This window comes from Harpia harpyja, chromosome 1, assembly GCF_026419915.1.
Source record: "Harpia harpyja isolate bHarHar1 chromosome 1, bHarHar1 primary haplotype, whole genome shotgun sequence".
In the NCBI taxonomy this organism is placed as follows: Eukaryota; Metazoa; Chordata; class Aves; order Accipitriformes; family Accipitridae; genus Harpia; species Harpia harpyja.
The window spans coordinates 93,177,905-93,203,547 of record NC_068940.1 but is presented as its reverse complement, the minus strand read 5'-3'; the positions used below and the strand labels follow the sequence as shown (position 1 = coordinate 93,203,547).

Sequence of the window (25,643 nt, the reverse complement as noted above, 5' to 3'; positions counted from 1 at the left end):
CATGTTATTCAGGGTTTCATATGATACCTCATACAGAAGTAGCTGAACAGGCTCCCAGATGAATGGAACCGACTGCCTCCATTTCTTTCTCACCATTTCTCCCCCAAGGCGGAAGAGTGGGAGGCATTTGCTGTGAGAACTGATGAGTTCTGTGTTGTTTTTTTAGTGAAGGCCAGATTGAATAAGTATGCTTTTTACTTGGCCCGGAAAGTGGGGAGGTTGGAAATACTTCTTAGTTCCTGCAGGAAGTCCTCATTTCCTGTGGGAATACTTAGTTCCTGCAGACTATTGTGCTACTTGCTCAGAAAAAAGAAAACCCAGCACCTGCCTTATGTAAACTCACAACCTGTGGGCCAAGTCCTTTGGCCACAGGGCCCCTGTAGCCACCTAGACATCAAGAAGTGAGTCCGTGGACCACCTTACAAGAACACATTGCTCACTGAGATGTAGGAGCCAAAGAGGAGACTGACCAGGCAAAACACCTTTGCTTTTAGGCAAACTGCAACAACGAGTACAATTTTTCCCTGGGACACATCTTCTTGCATTTGTCTTTCTGCTTTTGAAAGGTGTACTTTTGAAGGGTGCTCACCCATAGGTCACCCAAGGACAGCTGAGGTCAATTCTCGTTTACCCACGGGAGAAGCATAATAAGAAAACTTTGTTGTATAACTGCATCTTAAGGAGGGAGTTGAATGAAGAGAAGTCACTTGAGATTTACTGAGCAAGAAAGTAGTTGCAATGAGAAAAGAAGCATGGAGGTAGGCACAGACAGGAGTAGAAATCAGCTCTCCAACAGTAATGAGCAAGGGGAAGTTTTGTGTGCTCGAAGCATCCCGGGGGGCTTATATGAAATGATGGCAGAGATGTAGGGAAGCTTGAGGCTATACAGGGGCATGAAGATCAAGACAAGAAACTTAACTGGATGTAGAAAGCTAGAGGGAGCTCCCAGAGGGGTTTTTTAAGCAATGTGGGGAACAGACACTCTGCATAATTCATAATAGGCACAGAACTGTTACTTTAACTAGGGATAGATTGTACCTGTAAAGCATAGGTCAGGGTCCTAAAGAGCCAGGTTTCATCCCAGAATACAGCTACTTCAGAAATCACCACCCCTCCTGACATTTTCAGGCCAAGAAGTCAGTGCATATGGTCTTACGTGGCCAGCAGGCTCCAGGGGCAGTAGAAGGGCAAAGAAGAATCTGAGAAAGGGATGCATAATTGCATAGCTTCTAATGAGAGTAAAAGATTGTTAATGAAAATAACAGTAGGTGAGAACAGACAAAAGCCTGGATCACATTCCCAGAGTGGTTATCTTAAGCCAGGGAACTATACTTGCAGCATAAAACATAAACCTCAACATAACACCAAGTATCTGTATTCTGATTTTCCAGATGTGGTATGTTTTGCAGATACTGGGGTATAGATATATTTTCTGGCATCTTGCACAAATCTCAAGCTTTTAACTGTAATAACAAAGGTCAGACTTTTACTGGTTATGCAGCAGCTACCAGAAAGTCATCACCAGTGAGACGCAGGCAGGTGGCTGGGAGGGATGACTGACATCACTGATGTCTTATTTATTTATAACTTCAACAGAAACAAAAGAAACTCCTTCCAGATCTCCTCATTGAGCACAAAGTGATTCTACATCACACTGCCTTCCTGCCACTGTTACCAGGACTCTGCTCAGACATTTCCTCTCTCACATGTGCTCTGCAGAGAGGTTTATTCGGCAATGTGCTGGGTGCTGGAGAATTACCACCATGAGCATGCACCCCTGCTGCTCCTCTGTACAGGCCCACTCACAGGCACTTTGGCCTGCAATAAAATGATGGGTTTTCTACCCTGCACCTCCCCTGCCCACAACTCCCATTCTGCCTTGCCAGGCTTTCACTCATCGTTGGTAGGAACAACAAACACTCATCAGCCAGTGAATAGGCAGTCCGGGGCTTTGCTGCCCAACTCTGCTCAGCCCTTGAGCTCAGATGCAGCAGAGTGCCTTAGTGCAAGGAGGCAGAACAGATACGTCCCATCGCAAAGAAATACTAACTAACCTGCAAAGTAGAGTTGCTTCATTCCTCAGATACAACACATGAAGACAGCATATGGTGCTCATCAAAATGTTACTGCCAATTGCATGCTGATTCTCCAGCACATGTTTTAACTGGATGCCTGGATTTTGTTTCAGCTCCTACCGCTGTCCCTACTGTTTCCGAAGGCAAACCCGTGGATGAGTGTGATGATGACCAGGCAAACTGTCACAGTGGCACAGGTGATGACTACCAACTGACAGGTGCAGAAACCATCCTCATTCCATTGCAGCTTCATTGTAGCTCATATCCATCACCAGTTACCAGCTAAACATTTGCAATGATTTAATCACTCAACATAAATGGACATTGGTATGCAGTTCATATTGTCAGTGCTGTCAAAACATAGGCATCTGCCTTTTACATGTGACAATACTTCTGATTGTTTTTTCAGCTATGTAATTTTTGAAGCAAATAATAGTGACTAGCTGGAAGAGAGGGCAATTTTTTTGAGCAGGAATTGTGTCTAATCAAATGTCCTAATCAAACTTTCTCTTATTAAGAAAAAAGCTGGACAAACCTTTTGAGGTTTATTGTCTGAGATTGAAGAACTCAAAATGAAATATTATTTAGGTTCAAGATATGTATACACTTCCTTACTTAAAATTTAGTATAGGACTCAAATCTCAGCCCCAAACCTTTCCCAGACAGAAACAGAGCAGATTCATTTCATCGAAGCATACTCACACATATAGTGCCAGAAATATTTCCATGAGCTTCCCCACCAACACTGCATTACAGCCGCAGAGGGGCTGATGTTCTCCAAGCTGCCATCACTAGCAGAAAAATAGGAGGGAGAGACATAATATAGTCTGCATCTGGAATGGAGGAAGCTTGCTAGTTTTCATATTCTCACACTTTTGCACAGAACTACTGTCCTTCTGAGAGAGCTGACAGTGCACCACTATGTTTTTGATCTCTTCTTGGAGGTCACTTGCTCCACAAAGCTCTGGGCCTAATTGATGAGATCTTCCTGTAGCAGATCTATACAGCTACAGTAATTGAGCTTATTTTTGGACACAGCGACACAAATTATTTCATCACTGCTCCCTGGTGTGCTTATCTAATAAATGTTTATTGCTTCTTATATCCATGATATAAAATAGCATTAAAATCTGGCAATAGCTGTCCAAGAGGACGTTGGGAAACCTTAGGTAAGACACTGGCTTTTTGGAAGCAGCCAAGTAGAACATCCAACAGCAGATACGAATGAAAGTGCAGTTTCAGCATCAAACCCTTTCTGAGCTTTGCCAATGTCTCCTGTAAATGCATGTTGCAAATCATAAATTGAAAAACAATTCCTGAGTGGAAAAGACACTGCACGGTCACTGTCACTGCTTTTCAAATCAGTGTCCCAGATGAATCTTATTCTTTTTGAAAACAGCCATGCAGGGAGTCTGATAAAATAGTCTCTATTGTGTTAAGGTAGCTCAGAAAGCTTTCAGTGTTACTAAACATTGTAATTGATTTATTTTTCTGAAAGGAAAGAGCCAGGTCAGGAAATGCTGGGGCTTCCTGCAAAGCCGTACACTGAGGGCTGGCTTGCAAAGCCCAATAGGTAGAGACATATGTCACATAGATGGAGGCTGTGTGAGGGGAAGGAGACAGATCTATGCAAGCACCCTCCCTGTTCACTCATAATCCCTGCACTTCAGGGAACTCAGGAATGTATCCCACATGTCCCTTAGGGAAAGCTTATTGAGCAGAAGAAACTCCTTCTGGCAATTTTTGCAGGTTGTGCTTAGGGAGCAGTTTATAATCTTTAAGACAAGGGAACAGCCACCAGCCTTCCTGAGCACCAGCTCTTTTGGGGAACTGAACCTATTTTAGTACTAAAATTGAAAATTACTACATTGCCCTTCTACACAAGTGCAGACACTTTTGTGTAATTTATTACTATACCACCTAGAAACCCTGAGCAGTGCATGCCTAGCTGTTCTGGACAGTGTAGAAGCACTGCATTGTTATGTATGATGTTACTTATAACACTAAAATGCACAGAAGTGATTTTACCAATAATTTCATTGTAAACATTCTTTTTTTCCTCCAAAATCCATAGAAGGAAAGTATGTAAATCTTGTGCCCCTTTAAGGATAGCAGGGCAGTGCACAGGGGATTTCATCAGTGCCTTACCCTCTTTTATCCACTCCCGATGCAAGTGTGGTACCCATGTTCTCATGGGTACGACTGTTAGAGTCGCTTCCCTGATGGCACTTGCACATATGTGAGTATCACAATGAAGCCTCCCTTGTAATTAACTGTAATTGTGCTGTAGGCCAGATTCCTTCCTGCTCTATTTGGACCCCATACAGAGCTACTCTATTTGTGTGGCTTATAGCATTTCCCATCAGATCATTCTCACAAACATAAAGCTGATATAGCTTGGGCATTCATTCTCATTGGAAGTCATCATAGTCATCCTTTCTATAATGCTTTAAGCACTTGCTTGCTGGAGAAAAGAAAAGCCATTGACTGGTAATCAGCACCCCACTGCGCATTTATAATTGTGCTAATTTACTTTTTGTTTCCTTTATCAATATGAGGCTTGCTTTAAAAAGTCAAGTATTTTAAAAATATCAATTAGTGAGCTTAGGAGTGGGCCATGACCCCACTCACCTCTTGTTCACCTGTTTGAAGAAGAACCAGAGAATCATAGAACAGTTTGGGCAGGAAGGGACCTTAAAGATCATCTAGTTCCAAGCCCCCTGCCATGGGCAGGGACACCTTCCACTAGACCAGGTTGCTCAAAGACCCATCCAACCTGGCCTTGAACACTTCCAGGGATGGGGCATCCACAGCTTCTCTGGGCAACCTGGTCCAGTGCCTCACCACCCTCACGGTGAAGAACTTATTCCTTACATCTAACCTAAACCTACCCTCTTTCAGTTTAAAACCATCACCCCTTGTCCTATCACTACATGCCCTTGTAAAAAGTCCCTCTCCAGCTTTCCTGTAGGCCCCCTTTAGGTACTGGAAGGCTGCTGTAAGGTCATCCCAGAGCCTTCTCTTCTCCAGGCTGAACAATCCCGACTCTCTCAGCCTGTCTTCATAGGAGAGGTGCTCCAGCCCTCTGATCATCTTCGTGGCCCTCCTCTGGACCTGCTCCAACAGGTCCACGTCCTTCTTATGTTGGGGGCCTCAGAGCTGAACACAGAAGACAAAGGGGAAGTCCTTAATTCCTCCTGCTCTTTGAGACAGAAGTGAAACCTGCCTTAGGCTATAGCCTAAAGTCAGGCAATTCCCATGTACCTCTCTTGTAAGCTGGTCTCGCAACACAGCTATGAAACAACACCCAGGGAGGCCCCAGCATGGCAGAGGCTGGAGGACCTCGCATCCCTGCTGTGAAAAACAACATGTCGTGGGTGAATGCAAAAACTGGTGACTGTCAAGAGGTGCTACGGCGATCAGTCACTGCCTTCCCATGTGATTTGGAGCAAATCAGTGTCTATAAAACAAGGACAGACACAGGGACATGGTGAGGACTGATTAGTTGGTGTTTGCAAGGACTCTAAAGATATACAGCTTTATTTAATGATGAGTTCTTGTTTTCTTTTTGATAAAGGAAACCAGATCTTTAATGTCGTATTTTCATGCTTAAGCTCACATACTCAGTTACCTACATGTCTAATAAAGACGGTAATATTTCAGATTTATATATAGGATATTCCTAATGACTGCTGTGTCCTTTGTTGTGTCCCATGTATCATGATATGCATAATTTCTTTTCCAGGTGGTACTACAGTGCTGAATACAGAAAAGCCAACAGTAATAGACAATACATTACAACCAGGTAAAAAAAAAAAAAAAGATTTTTTCTTATTAAAAACATAATAAATTCCATACCCAAATTTCATGCCAGAGACAAAATAATGAATTGCAGCACTTCCTGACTTCCCATTCCCTAAAAGTCTGTGAAGTAAAGAAGCATCTGGTCTCTCAGCTCTGTACAGTAAATATTTTATTCCTTTCATCCACATGTAGACACAGCAGAGAACAAGATTTCCTTCTGCATCAGCAAATGCCAAATGCTGACAAAATTAAACTAACTTAATCACACAGTGCACTCTGTTTAAATGTGGCATGTCAGTGACACAAAGTGTGTTTGCAAACTCTGGGAAAACAAAAACAGACCCACAGAGGCCCACTCACTATTTATATCCATGGTTTTACAAAACTAAGACAAGTAAAGTTTGCCAGTTTTCTCCACCAGGGAGCTGGCAGTTTTACAATATTGTTTTCTAGCAAGTTTTCTCAAAATGGGGTTACATAAACTGCTACCATGAACTTGAAAAGGGAAAAACAAGTTGTCACTGGCAGCAGGTCCTTTTTCTTAATCAATACAATAACTAGCAGCTTTTAAAATTCTTAGTTTGCAGCTTCCACAGCTTTCATACCATTTTTTAATATCCTGTACAATTTACTAGGAGTGGGGGAGAGGGTAGATTTGGGCAGAAAACCGAAACTCCAAAAACTATGAGCACCAGTTTAAAATCCTTTGCGTTAATAATCATGGAGAGGTAAAGAGGTCAGTTTTCAGTTACTCCCATTTCCTCCATTAAGGCACAGTCAGGCCCAGTCTTGCAAGTGATTTATTAACAGGGTGGGTAAGTGTTTATCATTGTTTCCTCAACCATGTGACACAATCAGCTCTTGCTTCAAGTAAAAAAAAAGGGACTAATAATGCAAAAGTTTCATAAAGGACACTGATGGTGTCAACCTGATTAAGAGATAGAGCTGACTTATCTCAGACGTTGTTGCCACTCTCAGCCTCTGCATTCTGATATTGCAGGGGCAAATGCTTTTACTCCTCTCAAAATTTGTCTTCAGGGTCATCCAGCTGGCTTAGTCAGCATAGACTATTTCTAGCTCTGCCCTGCTTTATGAGCAGAGAGAGATTGTGGAGTACTGGTGCAATGAGAAACACGACAGCAGGCTGGCCCGCCTTGGTGGGACACCTCTCCACACTGCTATTCCACAGTCAGCGCTGCTGAAGGGCTGGAGGCTGCTGGTGATCCCACGGTTCGGAAAGGGGTGGGGGATGCAAAGGAAGAAAGGATGCCGTGCAGTGGGTTTAGAGTAAAACATTTTAATTTTTATGGCTGAAATGATCTTTTAGCTTTCTATTTTGCTGAAATGAAGGATTTTTTACAGGTTTTTTAAACTATCTGCTTGCATTTAAACGAATTGCAAATTCCTAAAGTGCCTCTGTGCAATGCAGTTTTCCTCCCTCCTCCTCAGTGCCAGTTGCATTTGCAGGTTGTGTTTAATCCCCTTGGCTTGGGTGGGACTCTCCAGTAACAGATTGACTTTTTCTGCCAGAGATTAAGATATCCTCATTTTCTCTCCTTACTTCCGTCCTGCACCACCTTCTCTTACTCCGTGATTAGCCAAGTTCTTTTCTCTAAAGGAGTTTCTGAGGTTCCCTTCAGAGCATGCCAATGTTACTTCCCTGCATTGTGCTGGTAGGAACTGTTTCCTTCCGGGGAATAAGGGACAAGTTCACATCCCAAACTCCAGGCTCCCACATGGCAGCACATTACAAAGATCATAGATAGAGATCAGACAGATGCTAATAAATAAGAATAAGGTTTCAGAATCTCCAGTTTAAGACATAAAGTTTTCCAGCTGCTTCGTAATCCCTCACTGAAAACCAGCCAGAAAACTCCCGAAAAGGGGCAGACAGAAATTCCCCTCAACATGGGGAAACCCCTCCTGGCATGAAGGTGGTGTAAGCGTTTCCTTCTGCTGAAGGGGCACGGCTGGACCTGGCTGGCATGATGAAGCACATCAGAGCGAGAGGCCATGCAGCTAGGAGCGAGATTCTGCTACGGCAGCCATGAATAACATAGTTTAAACTGGCCTTGAAGTTACAGAGCTGCTCAGGGGCCCCCCTGGCCCTCAGCTGGCTGAGGATAAGTGCACTCCAGCTCTTTCAACTATTCTCAAGCTGAACAAGGTATGAATTTAACACACCAAGGACTGAGCCTTCAGCTTCAGCCTTAATTCCCTCTAAGGGCTGGTGTACCTTAGGATGCTAATACACCTTGAAGTAAATGAACTCCACGCCAAAATGCTATTCCAGATCAGTTGCAGGATGCAGGCTCCAGCGGATAACCCTGCACGAGCTACACCGTGCCAGTGCTGGCCACAGCAGCTTGTGCCACAGTGACTGGGGACAGAGATTTACCAGCCCTCTCAGTAGCAGCACCTGCGGTGGCACAGGTACTACTGCAATAGGTGCTAACAGCATGTATTGCTGTCCTCCTGCCTGCATTCAAGCCTGCAAACACTCCTAATCTTGTTATCTCAGACTAACATGCTTGTGTGTGTCAAAGCCTGAGATTATCCTATTCCAACCAGCTTTCATATGCTATGGAAACAGTTAAGAGCAAATAGCTGGAAAGCCTCCATGTATAAACAAGCTTTCCATCAAGGAGACTTTTACAGTTCATTTAAAGGGGACTGAATTGTAAGAAAATAAAAAAGAATCATGATTTCAAACTGGTAAAAATGTTTAAAGGTTTGGATTTTTTTTTAAGCGAGGATCTACTTTCTTCCTCAAACTTTAAAAGATGCCTTTAACAGATCTGTCTGTCAAGGTAAATAACTTTCAGGCCTCAGTCCTAAGACTCACCAACATCTAGTCTTTTTGAATGCATCTTTTTCAATTCCAAAGGACTATTTGAAATGCTTGACTCTTAGCTATTTACACACAGAGCAAACTGTTCATTTACATTATGTGCTCTCAACATGTAAGCTCAGTCCTTTGTAAAGCAGACTGTTCAAGAAGTACCTTGTTTTTCACACATGTAATAGCTATTTCAGAAAAAATATAACTAAGAAATCCTGAGGTTAAAATCTATGCTAAGAAATCATTTAAAGGTAGAATAAGTCTGATTCTCATTTATGGTAGGACAACTTTGCATCAATAAAGGGATATTAAAGCAGTTAAATTATCATTTACTGTCATTTAAGGTAATTCTGTGCTGCTAGCATAAGTGGTATAAAAAGGTGAAATGCAAATACAAATCAGACCCAATATACTGCTTTGAAGTGGTCCAAATTATGTTTGTAATTTCCCATTTTAATGTTGATTTACCCTTTGGCAAGAGCATCCTATAGAGAATTTTCATAGCATTTTTAATGCCATCATGCTCCTTCTTGCCTCTTGTTGGAGGAGTTATAAAAACATGTCAAAGTCTGTGGGCCACGAAAGATTAATGGACTTGCAAGAAACTCACTCAACTAGATTTTCAAATGACTTTCTTGTTCATGTGCAGTAATGGTTCCAGCTGTGAGCAAGATGTGGTCAAGAAGTACAGCTGTTGGTTATTCTTTGAGAGGATAAATCTGTTTTAATTCAGTATCACGTAGCCTACATTTTGAAAAAGGCATATGGGATTTCGTCACACCTCCCTCTCGGATTCTCATCTGAACTGCTGCTGTTTGGTTACATAATAGCTGGTTTTCTTCATCCTCTCAATACACACAAACCCAGAGATCAATCACCTATTGGCAGGAGAATTATCCTAGCAGGGGAATGGGCCAGCGCGGCAGAGGGACCCCACCAAATGCTACTTGTCCCTACTTTCCTTCCTTCCACCAGAGCTGCCAAGCTATAGTTCAAGGACAAAGAAGAGGACAGATTGCCTGTAGCTTACTGTGAGCTACTGTATCAGCCCCCTGGGACCTTTAATAGAAGTGTTGAACTGTTCTGTCTTTTGCTGGGGCAGATCCATTGTCCATACAACTAATGAACCTATCCTGGTGCTACAAGTGTCTATTATTAATTGGCTAGCAGGTCTATTTTTTCTTTTTATGGGTCCCTGGGAGAAGCATTGGAAGAGACATAAGAATAGACAATAAGAGATGGCATGTTTAAGGAGCCCATAAAATAAGAGCACTCTGAAATGGCTTGCCTTTGACCTTCAATCCCATTGCTGTGATTGTCTAAGGAATATATTAACACAATCACTTTTAAGAAAACGATAGGAACCTCGCAAGAAATAGCTAACAGGGAGCAGGTTACTGGTCAAATTCTGCTCAATTTCAGGGGATCCTCATTAACTTCTGCATGGAAAAGAAGTTCATTTTTATGCTACACCATGCTGTCTTTGAGTCCGAAGCCAAGGAACACAGGCATGGCCAAAGCATATGAGACTTAGGCTCTTTGCCAATTTCCTGGACTATATATTTCAAATGAAAATATAAGAAATTCTTTATTAGATGGTGCTGTGAAATTTAGCTCTGCTTTGAAACTCTCCTTCTAATCCCAATGGTCAGAGCTGGCTTCAGACCATGAAGAAAAAGGCTTTTGTTGCTCCCTGCAATTTAGAATTAACAATTAAATTCTGGATATTTTCCTTATCCATTTCAGCATCCAGTTCTCTTTGAATTGTGTTCAGCCTTAGCAGCATTCGAGGGAAGCAAGTATCACTCACATCATATGAGAATTTTTTTCCTTTGATCTGCATCGAACTTCACTGGATACCTCACAGTTCTTAGGCTATGAAATGGAGAAAACAGAATATTGCAATCTTCCTTCTCTGGATTCTTCACCCATTTATATACTTCTCCTGTGTCTTCTGCTATTTATTTTTACACAGAGTTGAACAATACCAGTCCTTTCAATCTCTTTATGCTATGTGCTCCTTTATGCTGTGTGATATGTTCATATTGATGTGATCTATCTACCACTGACTCCTTTCCTGTGGTTTGAATACCACACGGGCTATCACTAGCTTTGCATGATATAATCCTTTGGGATTAATAAGATTAATTTTGTTCTGTTTCATGGCTCTGATGTCAAAGCCGTGCAATATAGCTCTCTCTAGGCCTCCTTGACAATGAAAGGCTATTTTTCACAAACTTAAAACCCTTTAATTCATTTCAATGTTGCTCTGTTTCTTTAAAAACTCCCCTTGATTTTCAGATGTCCCCTTTTGGGCAAGATGTCTTTGATCATGGCCCCATTGTCCAGAAAGAAAAAAACAAAAACCATATCCTGAAGAAAGAAACATAATGGATTGCCTTTCTGCACTCCTGTGCGCACAGGCTGAGTTCTGCTTCTTCAACGTTTTGAGCCCAAAGAGAGATTATTCACCATGATCTGCCCCTTTCCTAGAAAGGGCTATGGTGCTCCAGGAAACATGTTTTCTCCACATTGAATTCCTGTGCCAGACGTTATCTGTTTAATTCATTTGTTCCCAGCTAGGATGTTGTATTCGTGACGATGTGGAATAGACCCCTCTGGACGCCGGCGGGAGGGAGTCGGGGGGCAGGCAGGATGGGACAGATGAAAGGAAGGAGCGAAGAATGAGGGTTCAGTGCAGAGAGATGCCGCAGCACAGCCGAGGTACTGACAGGCAGAGGAGAGGGGCAGGAGCTGCCATACGCTCAGACCTCTCTGCTGACAGAAAGAAATTTTCTACAGGCCAGAGGGGAGAGGGCACAGTGGCTGCAGTGAAGGAATCGAGTGACTTGAGTTAAAACTCTGTCTGGGAGAAAGGACCCACCAAACAAGGACATAGCAGGCAAGGAGAGAATGACAGATGAACACTTCTTATATCCATTCTGTCTCAAGCTACTCACCTGAGGTTTTCTCTGTGTTGATAAAATGATTATTCTAGTTTACTTTCCATTAAAACCTGGGTTGTAAGTTCAAAACCGTTTCCAGTCTTCCCTGGGCAGCTCACTACGTGGAGGAGGTCTTTGCCTCTTCAGACTGGAAGAGCTCCACCTCAAAGGTCTGGCCAGCCACAGGTCCCAACACACTTCCATATTTCTCCATATTTTCCCACAATAAACAAAACACATTCTAGGGCTTCCATTATCTTTCCGGGGGGGGGGGGGGGGGGGGGTTAATAATGGGCAAGAAACACAATTCTTCCCCCAGAGCTGATATTGATGAGAGCAGAGTCCTTTGTTCTTAGTTCATACTTGCACAAAGCATCTCATTAAAGTAAACCCAAGTTATTCCTTTAATAAGACGTGAGTCATGCTTGAGAAAAGACTTCAGGATTTGGTCTCATTGCTGTGGGAAGGGTATTGCTCTACTGGGAGTTGTCATTGCTCAAGGTGAGGTAAAAGTTCATACCAATGGGGTAGGAACCAAAAGCCCAAAAGATTTCAAACTGCTTCTGAAATGAAGAAATGCAAGGGATTTATATGCTATCTTTGTATAATCTTTCCATTCAAATTCCAAGTTCTATTGAAGAAAATAAGCTACTATGTATTAAACCTTTGGGCAGAACTGAAGAGAAGCTGAAAACAAGATATGATCTCATCCTGACCATAATACCAGACTTCCCTTGTTTTACATGGAGCTTGTTTTGAAGCTTATTTTGAGTTCATTTGGCAATCAGCCACATTTGTCCCTTTTCCATCTCAATTTGTCCATTTCAATGCTGCCATCTTGTGGGCCTACTTAACTGTCTGGAAGATGCTGGAATAAGTTCCTTACTGAAGCCAAGTACTGTACATTTCACCAGAAATCCTTTCCTGCCAAGGACATTCCATTAGTGTTTCTGCCCTTTCTTATTTTTCTCCAAATCTTATTGTGAGTTGTTGCAAAACGTTGCACCATTATGGTACAAATAGATATTAACAACCAGAAAACATATCTGATAAATAAGCCATAGCTTTCTTTTTGAGTCATATATGTTACAGCATAGTTATCAGCTAATGTGGGCAAATCAAAAGAATTAACCTAACCACAAAAAAAATCCCAAAATATGGGTCATAAAGAGATAAAAAACAACCACATCATTTACTAGAAATAGTTGTTCTTCACCTGTTTCCCAGCAGAGCTGCTCTTGCCATGGCTTCTCAGAGTTTCAGGTGGAATGGTTCTGTTAATGGTCAATGCATGCATTTGATTTTGAAGTACAAAATCTGAATTATGCAATTAATAATCATATTTCATCCCTCCTTTTCCCTCTTTCCCTGCAGAGCTGCCACTATACAACTTCAACTGTGCCTTTGGCTGGGGATCCCAGAAGACTTTGTGCCACTGGGAGCACGACAACCAGGTGGATTTAAAGTGGGCAATCCTGACCAGCAAAACTGGGCCGATTCAAGACCACACAGGTAATCATGAGTTCATGATTTAGCCATTTTACGTGGGAAGAGGTTGTTCTGTTTAATACCAACATGCCTTCCAAAACCATAGGAGAGTGAATTATACCTAAAATATGTAGAGTCACAAAGATGATTCTCTAGGCAACTTAATCCATTATATGTAGTCACAGCTGACCATAATTGTCCTTTCTGTTGGGGAATAAAGATCATTTATTGCCAGGAATTGAAGATATTGCCTTCCCCTGACTTGCCTTTGGATAACCATAATAGGGGTAGGAAAAAAATCTGAATGACCAAATACTCTGCAGATATCACTTACCAAGTGATACAGTCACAAACAAATCTCACATTATTCCTGTTTGTAGTTACAGGGACTGCCCACCACAGAAAGGTACTGTAAGTGAAGCTTCCCAGATGGATGTATTTCCACACTTTCCTCCTCTCTGGCAGGAGTTGGAGATTATAGCTAACCCTTTGTTCACACACAGTTTTTCCAGAAATATCACCCTGGGAAATTGATTGGTTGGTTTTGTAGTATCTAACTCATGGTTCTGCATAATTAGGCAGTAAATATGCTGCTGGCTAGTGGAGAAGGGAGGGCATTGCGTGACCTGCACAGCCTCTCGCTTTAGTGTTCTCTCTTGTATACGTGCAGATTAATCAAATGTGTTGAAATGAATTCCCCTTCCCACTTCTGCAACCCCTTTGCTTAATGAGAATGACAAGGAAATTAGACAAAATTGGACTTTTTAAATTCTGAGACACTTTCAATTGAATCTTAAGACAAGTACAGTAGTTTCAGGGAAAAAAAACTTATAATACTTTGACTATAAATGGCATTGTACAAATAAATGGCATCAAATTAACTAAATGCAGTTAGCTGAAGTGAAGGCTGTAATGGTGGAAAAATTGATGTAGAGTAAAGTGAAATGGCTCAGTAGGATCTGACATTGAAAGGAGGTTAAAAGCTATGTTAGCCAGAGACTGACAAAATCTAAAAGGCATGCATAAGTAAAGCTCTAATTAAGACAATGAAGACAGAGTTCCTGACCCGGCATTGCAATAATATTCTGGAAATGAGAGCTATCTGCACTTTGCCACCACGGATTATAGAGCGACTGAACCTGTCTTCAATCAAGAGATGAAGAAATGATATTCTTCAAATGAGATTTTTGTTGTTTCCGCTGGGCCCTGCAAGTGCAGAAGACTTACTTGTTCCATTAGCTGTAGCTTCAGTAACTCTTACGTGCAGCCCCTTTTTCTCCTTACTGCACTAACTTTCAATATTTTCCAAAATTTTCCTTCAACTCTAATGGCACCTTCACCTGCCAGGTTTGCCATTCACCTGCCAGCAGGTACAGAATGAGTACAGTGGGTGTGAACGCAGACCACGAGCAATCTGAATGGCACTGACATCCCAAACAAGCCCCTCGGTGTCACTGCTATACAGCAAGGCCACCCTATATATTGGGAGAACAACAATGAGCAACTCACAGGCATATCTGGTTCTCAGCTGCACGTGTATAAACCTGAAGAAACTCCACGGAAATTATCTTCAACAGCAATTGCTTTAAGACAGCACGATACGCTGTATGTCACTTCAAATTATACATGATACGATTAAATCTGGTCAGCGTTAGATCTTCCAACTGAGACAGTCATCCTAATGCTGTGATTATTTTCCTTTTTTACTCCCTTTGGATTTCCCTATCACCATTCCCCGCACAACATCCTTGTCTCTAAATTGGAGAGACATGGATTTGATGGATGGACCACTCGGTGGATGAGGAATTGGCTGGATGGTCGCACTCAAAGAGTTGCGGTCAACGGCTCAATGTCTGAGTAGAAAGGAGTGATGAGGGGTGTTCCTCAGGTGTTGGTATTGGGACCGGCATTATTTAACATCTTTGTTGGTGACATGGACAGTGGGATTGAGTGCACCCTCAGCAAGTTTGCCGATGACACCAAGCTGTGCGGTGCAGTCAACACGCCAGAGGGAAGGGATGCCATCCAGAGGAACCTTGACAGGTTTGAAAGGTGGGCCTGTGCGAACCTCATGAAGTTCAACAAGGCCAAGTGCAAGGTCCTGCACATGGGTAGGGGCTTTACCAAGCACAAATACAGGCTGGGCAATGAGTAGATTGAGAGCAGCCCTAAGGAGAAGGACTTGGGTGTACTGGTGGATGAAAAACTGGGTATGAGCCAGCAATGTGCACTGGCAGCCCAGAAAGCCAGTCACATCCTGGGCTGCATCAAAAGAACTATGGCCAGCAGGTCAAGGGAGGTGATTCTGTCCCTCTACTCCACTCTTATGAGACCCCACCTGGAGTACTGTGTTCAGCTCTGGGGCCCCCCAACATAAGAAGGACATGGACCATGGACCTGTTGCAGCAAGTGCAGAGGAGGGCCACGAAGATGGTCAGAGGGCTGGAGCACCTCTCCTGTGAAGACAGGCTGAGAGAGTGGGGCTTGTTCTGCCTGGAGAAGAGAAGGCTCCGGGATGACCTTTTAGCAGCCTTCCAGTACCTAAAGGGGGGTTATAAGAAAGATGGAGAGGGCCTCTTTAACAGGGAGTGTAGTGATAGGACAAGGGGTAATGGCTTTAAACTAAAAGAGGGTAGATTTAGATTCGATATTAGGAAAGAATTCTTTACTGCGAGGGTGGTGAGGCACTGGACCAGGTTGCCCAGAGAAGCTGTGGGTGCCCCATCCCTGGAAGTGTTCAAGGCCAGGTTGGATGGGTCTTTGAGCAACCTGGTCTAGTGGAAGATGTCCCTGCCCATGGCAGGGGGGGTTGGAACTAGATGATCTTTAAGGTCCCTTCCTGCCCAAACCACTCTATGTTTCTTTGATGGCATTTGCACATGTTGTGCTGCCCTCTGCACAGAAAAAAAAGTTGGAAAGAACATATAGGCACAAGCACTCCCATTGAAGAAGCTGGACAAGATATTACTGCAGTAAGATAGAAAATTAAAAAAAAAAAAGCCTGAATTTTTTTGGCAATTTAACATCATCTTCCCCTATAAATTTCTTTCAAAGACCAGATACTTCCACATGCATATTGGCTAGGATACCTCTGACTGCCCACAGAAAAATCCACACAAAAGAAAAGGTCCTTGTCTCATGTTAGAAGAAATATTTCTACTTCTCATTTATTAGGCCCACTCCTTCCAGCCACTGGGTTTAACCCACTCCTCTTTGTTCCTGGTTCATCTTTTAATACCATGTCCTTCTTATGCTTCCCAGAGTAGCAGTGCTCATCTTCCCTTCTCCATTGGTGCAGGACTATACCATTACAATCCAGCAAGCCTCAATTATACATTATTTCAAATGAAATTCAAGAACATCATATATAAGCAAAACCCAATGTTGATAAGACACCACCCTTCCAAAACATCTTCCTTTGCCTCTTTTTACTTTTCTTTTGTTTAAGCACTGGTATAAACAGAGATATGTATACTTATTTCAGCATTTGAGCAATAGTATTTCTTATTATTACTTTTCTCCTTCTTACTTTCAAAATAACTTTATACCAATGCCAGTAAGTGCTGTCTCTATCCTTCTGTGTGAGTGCATTACACATGCAATCTATTCTTACACATACCAGGATGAACTTCATATTTTTCCACCATAATTCTCTGCAAAGAAGCTGTTCAAAAGCTGACTGGAATGGATGCCTGGCTGGTGAAAGTCAGAAGCACTTCTCTGTAGTCAGTATCTTACTTAGCAATTTTCTATTACCAAACTAATCACACTCCCACGTGCTTCTCTCCCAGTGTGATTAAGCAAGTAATTTTCCAAGTTAACGGCATTAGGTGTTCAGATTTCATCATGCACTTCAGAAAATACCAGACATAATCTTACTCTTTTGGGAAACGGCTCACAAATATACAGAGCCCAATATATTATTACAAAAATCAATGGAAGAACTCTGGCACCATTTGGGACAATGCTCAGACTCTATTTAGGAGCCCTGTTTAGATCTCAGTTCCTGATCTCTGACCATGGCTGTTCAAAGCTATGTTATCCGCCAGTGTTCTTCCCATTCTAATCTTGCCTTCTCGAACACAGATTACTTTAAACAGAGATTAAAAATAGCTCTTGGCAGAATTAGTGTAGAGTAGGCCCCAGGGATTTCTGTCTAGCCTGCTGAACTAGGGCTGGGTCTCTTCGGGAGGTGCACGCTGACTAATGGAGCATATGCTGTTGCACCAAACTTGCTTTTGCCTCCTTCCCTGAGCAAAAGCAAGTGTGTGCCACGTAGTGAACATGTTGTTCCGGTTCACTCTCAGCACAAAGCATCCCAATGAACAGCAAAGGAGACTGCCAGAAAAAATAAACTCTCCATAGAGTACCTCAGCTTTCCTAGAGCTCCCAAACCAATGCCCTCTGACTCTCCCGGTTGTGAGGCTTGACCCATCAGTGTGGAAGGAAAACAAAATGATCAGGGGTGGTTGGGCCTTCTTAGGTACACAAAGAAAAAAAAAAGCTGGTGGCTATTCCTAACGCAGTCCTTCTGTCACAGTAGGAGATGGCAATTTCATTTATTCACAAGCTGACGAAAGCCAGAAAGGGAAAGTTGCCCGACTGCTGAGCCCCGTGATTTACTCACAGAACTCTGCCCACTGCATGACTTTCTGGTACCACATGTCTGGTGCACACGTTGGCACCCTGAAGATCAAACTGCGGTACCAAAAGCCGGATGAATATGACCAGGTGCTGTGGACCCTGAGCGGGCACCAGGCAAACTGCTGGAAGGAAGGACGTGTTCTTCTTCACAAGTCTGTGAAACACTATCAGGTGAGCTTGACTGCTCCTTGCTGAACTAATGGAGCCGAGGCCAGTAAGACCTTGCTCGTCATGTTTTACACACCATAGCAGAAAATGTCACTGAAGGATTTATGTAGACAGTATTATACCTACAGATGAGGTGCTGTTGCTGTGACAGTAATAATAGTGGCATATTTCATGGTATCTCAGATGACAGTGATATAAGCAATTTGTTATCGAAGGCCAAATAAATAGTTTTGAAATCATTTTTCGTCTATCACAAAACTGCATCCTTGACGCAGTTTTGCTGCTGATGTAAAAGTCTTTAATGAAGTTACGACATTATATAAATTCACATTTGCATATATAAGTTCATAAAGGCATGCAGTGCAGATTGGCAGGCCACAATCAAAGTACATGTAGAGTGTCATCATGACAAGTGAAGATGTGTGTTAACAACTAATTAAGAATTAAGATACCCTGAATGCTGCAATTGTGTATTAACAGGAAAATAATGTGAACACTATCTTATTTTGCCAGGTGGTTATTGAGGGAGAAATTGGAAAAGGAACTGGAGGAATTGCCGTGGATGATATTAAAATTGACAATCACGTAGCACAAGAGGATTGCCGAAGTAAGTACAAATAGCAAGAACATATAGACATCTCATCCAAAACATTATTTATTTTGTTTTGACAGCTGTTTTTATCTGTGAGAAAGGGATAGATAATTATTGACTATATAGGAAGTCTTGCACTGAAAACATCCTGATCTGGCCCATAGTTTTATTCATACTAAGTGTCACTGGTGTCACCTCAGTACCGCAGCAACTGCAATCTTTTGGATCAGCACTGGCATCCTACTGATGTGGGTCACAGCATGTCCCCATTCTCACATCCCTCCCTATATTTTAGATTGCTGTCCTCTTTAAATTTCTGGTTTTCCTAATGCTCTTCCCTGTTTTAACTAATGCTCAAAATTCAATTTTATTTCTTCACCCTTTCTAGATCACTTACTACCAAGCCTACTTGAATTCTATTTTAAAGGACCATATCAAACCCTTACAGGATACACAGATAGGGCGAAATGGCCCCTGGTCTGTCCTCTGCTGTCCTGCAATTCTGAGTTTGCTGCGACTCGTTCGCTGTAGTCACCAGATCCCAGACATGTGGGACACGAAGTAATGTTAGAACATGGCCTTTTCCACATCTGAGCCAGGCTATTCCTGAGATGCTATTTGAGTCCTTCTATTTCTAGCCAGTCTTGAGTTATTCTGGTCACTGCTGATCATATGTGCATTGCATACTGCACGTAATTTGGCAGCAGCAACCCCAGACAAACGCAAGAAACTGAACCCTGTCCTTCATGATGGAGATGAAGCAATGACTTTTCTGTAGGAGAGGGAATAGAACCCGCAGCATTAGAAATATAAACTTACGCCATGCGAGTTGGCAACACAACTGGGAGCAATAATAGAGGGTATTCCTCACCTTTTGTAGCTAATAGTCTTTTGAGGGTAACATGACAGACTCCAACTACATGGTAATTTCACTGCAGGATGAGAAAACTGTACAATCTCTTTTTATCACACATTCCCTCTCCTGGGGTTCATCATATGCCACCAGAGTGACAGTTACCAGAAAAGAGAGGCAAGACACACTGCTTGGTCCTCCTGCAGTGTGTCCTCAGTGCCAAGAAGGGTGCTGGGACCAGTGATGACATTTATCTGACTCCAAAATGAGAGAGGAAAGTAACTTCTTTCCTACCTCCACATGTTTTGATTGTTCAAACGAAATGCTGAGCAAAGATTTTGGCCTGTGGGAGCTAAAGCCAAAAGCTCAGTCTGAAGCCCAAACACAAGTGGTCTCGCTGCAGTCAGTGAAACTGTTCTTGTGATTAACTATGCCTACGCTGATGAAGTGTTATGGAATTGGGCTCCAAAATTGTAAATACAATGAATGAGATGCTAATTCATCACACTGATTTCTCTTTCCCAGGCATGGAAAACCCCTGCTGATAACTAAAACTGTGCCAAGACTGGGCGGAGAGGAGTTTTTAAATCTTTCTTTTTTCTCCATTAATTTTCAGAGCCCTTCATAATGAACAGTTCTGTCAAGCTGACATAATGATGCTCTGACACAGGAAAATCTGCTATACCATTATTGCCAGCATGATAGTCAATCAGTGTTTGTAACCCTAATAATCAATGTCAATTCTCTTTGCTTCATTAGAATCAACTGATGTGGAGAATGAAATAGATGAAGAAGAAGACCCAGAAAGTAATCAAACAGGTAAAAATTGTGTTATTGTTAAAAGGGAATTAATTTTAAAGTACATTTTCACAGGAATTTGTGTATTCTATTTATTTATAGATTAGTTCTCTAACTGCATATTGTATTAAGGTTTTTTGATTTATCTAGATCAGATGCTAAGAAGGCTTACATTCATTTGAAGAATTTAATAGTTTTATTCTTCTGTGTCATATAATCTTATGGACTTTGTATTATTCATACCTATCTCAAACCTTTCAAATTTTTTATACATAATTTGTCACATTGTGTACATATATAAGCATGCACACTATAGATCCTTAATATTTTGTTATCTGAAGGCTTGTCCACAGCTGAAGAAACAGCTATCATTATATCTTACAATTTATGATTCACGCAGTGTCTAGGTAATTAGGCTCAAAACTCTTCAGGCTAATTGTTTCTCAGACCTGGCTGAAAATGTCATTTTATGACCAGTCTACCAAAACATTATCATTTTCAATGATGATAGCTGTAAATGGATCATTAAATGGATCGTAATTGTCATATTGTCCCAATAATAAAATATACTTGCATTTTTCAGGCAGAGCTTAATTTTCTTCTGTTACAGTCAACGGGATTGCTATCATTGATTTCAGTGAAAGCAGAGTTTATCCAAAAAGACTTTTTGGTTTTTCCTGCAACAGTTAGCAGGGTTTGCAAGCTTATTGGATCTCTTTCATAAACTGAAAGGGTTGAGGGAAAACATTATGATACCCAGTGAATATTTTACACAACAGGGCAGAGTGCTCTTCTGTGTCAGTTCTGTCACTATTTCCATTTCAAGGTCCAATCCTGAAGTCAGTGAAGTGGAGATGGATGCAAAATGGCTGGAGATTCCCAATCAATGTCTGAGGCTATAAACCTTCACACGGAGCTGAACAAGATTTAATTAACATTTTTGAGCTAAATACTGAAAGCTGGCAAAATATAATCAAAAGATATGGTTATTCATTCCCAAGACTCCCACTTAATCCAAGGCAGAATCAGACCCCTACTAACATGCAGCAGATTCAAGGATTGGAGAACAGTATGAAAAAAAATCAACAATTATTTGGGCCACATAGTTTTCAGCTATTTATGACTACCTCCTAGAAGCTAGGTTTTCAAATTATGTAGCAATTTATGTCAAAAACTTGATGTCCTTTCTCCAAATCTCCAACTCATCAAAGTTCTAACTAGAATCAGTTCTGAAAATTTTGCAATTCTTTATTCCATTTCAGGGTTTACACCTCCATACCATACAGGCGAGGACTACGATGATAACATCTCCAGGAAACCAGGCAATGTCCTGAAGACCCTAGATCCAATCCTTATTACCATCATAGCCATGAGTGCACTCGGGGTGCTTTTAGGAGCCATCTGTGGAGTTGTCCTGTACTGTGCCTGTTGGCACAATGGGATGTCAGAGAGGAACTTGTCTGCACTGGAGAATTACAATTTTGAACTGGTCGATGGTGTGAAACTGAAAAAAGATAAACTAAACACACAGAATTCATACTCGGAAGCATGAAGGTATAAAGCGACTAGAGAAGTTTCAGAGAATCGGGATGGAAGGACATAGCTCGGTCATGCTGGGGAACTGTTGATCTTCTTTTACTGTACAGGCTGAAAAGTGCATTGATGACACTGAGCCAAGCTTTTCTCAGGAGCTTCAATGAGTGTGTAACTGATAAACATGGACAACAATCTGTGTTAACAATCTGAATCATGTACAGTCTGCTTTTTCTGTTGGTTTCGTTTGGAATAATCAAATGCTGGTATTGAGACCAAGTATGATTGACTTATAGTTCATTTTGTCTTTCTTTCTCTCCCTCTCTCTTGTTTTCTGTTAATGGATAATTTGGGTTTTACTGTGCAAAATCCAAGATGCTGTCACAAAATGTATTCAGTGGGGTCCTTTGGATGGACATGCTGTCTGTAGCTCAGTGCCCAGAAAATATTGGAGTAACAGCAATTTAGTGGACTCCTGCACCTGTATTTGTGTATAATTGCTCGTGTTGTGCATAGGCAAAGAAGGGTTAGGATGTTTTTGAAAGTACTGCTGCATCAGTACCGATATAGTGTGTCAGCTCTGTTTACGAAGCAATACAGTCAAATTTTATTGATGTTTTTCAGTGTTGTACTAAATTTTGTGCTTGTGAACGCCATAAAAGAGTATGTGCCATCATCAGACACAACTGGTAACCAAGTGTACTGCCTAAAAACTAAACAAAAAAAGTCCTTGGCACTGGCTAGTGTATGTCCTCTCAAGTGCCTTTTTGTTTGTACTGCTTCTCATTGTGTTAACATTAACTACAGCTCCGCTTCTCTGCAGTTATGCCCTTGTCTTTAATCATATTCTAATGGCTCACTGACTAAAAGAAAAGTATATTTTAGTGTAAGAAAGTAGCCTCAGCAAGGCAAGGGCTAATCAGATTTGACAACCTGGCTCGATTGTTCTGCTTTCTGTATTTCAACTTCATGTCTCTTGACCCTTTTGTATAAAGCTGCAATATTCCCTTTTATTGTTCTTTCATATAGAATGTATTTTCAAATGTAAAATCTCTCTCCCTTTCTCTTCTCTTTCTCTCTCTCTTTCTCTTTCTGAGTAGATTGCATAAGCATTTGCCATTGCCAAGGAAAGAAAACTGCAGCTTTAACTTGCTGGTAATGGCAAAGGATTTTATTAGAGTTTGTGTTAAAAAATAAGGGAAAATTCTTAACTTTACCCTCCAAAGTCGAACTTTGGGTTTCTTCTTAACAGCATAAAGTGACAGTATCTTTTTTCCTGAAGTCATGAAATATGTCTTTTATCCTGAACAGCTTGCCTGTTAATTACACTAGGGAGAATGATTCCCTTACTGAAAAGATTGCCTGTAAAAAGAGAAACTTTCCTCCTCCTGCCCCTACCTGAACCCAGAGTTCTGTTCTCTCAGTAAACGTGTATTTTCATGCTAATCAATGCTAATTGGTCTTATGTGTGGGTATTGAGGGCAGAATAAAATCCCACAGTGTATGTAGGGTATGTTCTTATCATCCTGTTATATCCAATTGGCATTTCATACCAGGAGGTTTCTGTTTGACCAGAAGTGCAGATAGTGACAGATTCAGCGAGCCGAGTAATGTAAGCTGTTGGGAAAATGTGCTTGACAATTATGTGGCAATTTTTTAATACTTTAGGACAAATACTATTGGACAAATATATTCAACAGCCTATGCATCTGGTCCAACAGGGTAAAAAGAAACAAGATTTTGTTTCCCGCAGGGGTCCATAGGAAGAGGCGAGGGACCAGAGGGATTGCTCCCCTCCTGCAGGTGCGAGGGGAGCCCCTGGGTTTTCTGCAGTGCCCCGCACACAGCACAGCCATAATTGGGGAGGCAGTGGAAGAAGGCAGCTTTAACCTTCCCCTGCGTATCTACCAACCAGCAGATAGAACCAGTGCAAACATGGGGAAAGGAACGTCCTGCAAAGTGCTGAACTTATATTTTTCCTCACTGAATTCCCTGAGTAGAGTCAGGGAAGTGATTGTGACTTTCTGAGTTAGTCTTTTCCAAAACTGCTTTTGTAGTAAAGCAATGAAGTACCCTGTCCAGGATCAGGACTAAAGAAGGGCTAATTCAGCCTTGAATTACATAGAGCAACAGAATCCACCCCTATTTATCAATTAAATGTTTTGAAGCATACCATTTCACCAATATGAACCATAAAACAGAAAAATCTGTAGAAAATCCACCAGTAACCTACAAATTGAAGAAAAGAGAGGGAGACTGGAGGTAAAAATATGAGTTTTGAAGTGGAAATATTTTAAAGGACAACCCAATAGAAAAAAACAGTGGACAGTTGCTACTTCAAAGGAGTCCTAAAGGCAAAGACTATAGTGAAAATTCAAACACCCACTTCAGGTCATCAAACCTCAGATGCCTAAATTGGAAGAGTTACCTCCCCAGGATCTAGACCTTGGCTCTTCCAGAAGGTGAGACAGAGCACCTAAGGCCTGAAAGTTTTGCCTAAAAGTTAGTCCATTAAATGTCCCAAGTGACAAACTCACTTTGGCAGAGGTAGAATTTTCATTTGTATCTAACACTGTAATTTGACCATAATGGTATCGCAGCAGCTAGTTAATTAACCCAAAGAGAAAAAGGATTTTTTCAAAAGTATTTTAAGTACACCATCACTGTGTGTTTCAGGTGTTAGGGTCTGTTCTGAAAACACTTCTAGTCCACTACTTGATTGAGAGTTACATGCATATATTGCCTTGAAAAGAAAATCCCAATGGGGAGCCCAGGCCCAAAACCTTTTGAAATATTCCCATGGATCCACAGATTTCAATAGATTCTGGACCAGCTCTTGGTCTTGATCTATTTGAACAGTAAAGCTGGTGGTTGCTGGGGTTTTGTCTTCTTTTAACATACTGAGAATAGTGAACGCAAAATGAAATATATCTCCTTTGTTGTCTTCAGACCTTACTATGATAATGAGGATCTAGCACTGAAGATTTGATTTCTCTGAAGGTAATAGAATGAAAGTTGCCCTTCAATAAAGGAAAAATGATACTGCAACTTTACATTGAAAAGTATCTTGCACTGATAAATATATTTAAAAAAATTATATGTTTATAAAGTTATTAATTTGTAAAGGCAGTGTTACAAAATGTTCAGTTTATATTGTTTTAGATTGTTTCATAATTTTTAAAGTGTAAAATAACATATTTTTTTCTTTATTGAAAAACTATAAAAATCTTCTGTAGTAAAATGATTTCATTTTACTGGTATATTATTGCTTCATGTTTTGTACCATCATAAAACTTTGTGCAAATTTTTTTTACAGAAATTTTTATTTTCTATGACAATATGACACTTGTAAATTGTTGTTTCAAAATGAACAGCGAAGCCTTAACTTTAAATGACATTTGTATTCTCAGACACTGAGTAGCATTTAAAAAAATCACATAGAACTGAACTGTAACTTAAATTTCCAAACTATGACTACTACATTCCAAAGAAACAGTTGAATTAAACATTTTCATAAAATATCCCATACCTGATGTATTTTATTATACTAAAATGGATTGGGTTTATTAAATGGCTGGTTTTATTTAGCATCTTGCAACAAGCACGATGTTTTAATCATTGTTACATCTGTTGGTAGGCAACTCCAACAAACAGACACCTTGGTGGGGCCATTCATGGTTTAGGATGGAGGGATTCACCCTCTGCCTGCCCAGTTCTCTCTCCCTGCTGGAAGACACTCCCACTACCTGCCTAACTTTTAGCCAAACAGCAGGGATTTAAGAGGACAAATATGCCACCACTGCTCTTAAGTTGTAATTCCCCTCGCCACCATGGAAAGCCCAAGCCGCACACCCTGTGTAGGTTACACACACCCCTTGTGGCTTACTCTTAGAGGGATGAG

At 41.3% G+C, this 25,643-nt stretch overlaps 1 protein-coding gene across 3 annotated transcripts in view; it reads left to right on the top strand.

Moving 5' to 3' along the window:
• Positions 1–25,263, top strand: part of NRP1 (neuropilin 1) — a 117,213-nt gene extending 91,950 nt beyond the window's left edge. Inside the window, exons 12-18 of one of the 3 annotated variants that reach the window (XM_052805954.1) lie at positions 2,189–2,272; positions 5,821–5,880; positions 13,041–13,178; positions 17,695–17,969; positions 18,480–18,573; positions 20,171–20,230; positions 21,472–25,263. In XM_052805954.1, the coding sequence (XP_052661914.1) occupies positions 2,189–2,272; positions 5,821–5,880; positions 13,041–13,178; positions 17,695–17,969; positions 18,480–18,573; positions 20,171–20,230; positions 21,472–21,761 (1,001 nt within the window). In that variant the 3' untranslated portion in view covers positions 21,762–25,263. Of the gene's footprint in view, positions 1–2,188; positions 2,294–5,820; positions 5,881–13,040; positions 13,179–17,694; positions 17,970–18,479; positions 18,574–20,170; positions 20,231–21,471 lie in introns of all 3 variants that reach the window. The other 2 variants (XM_052805943.1, XM_052805934.1) reach the window with 2 other exon arrangements.
• The last annotated feature ends 380 nt before the right edge of the window (positions 25,264–25,643 follow it).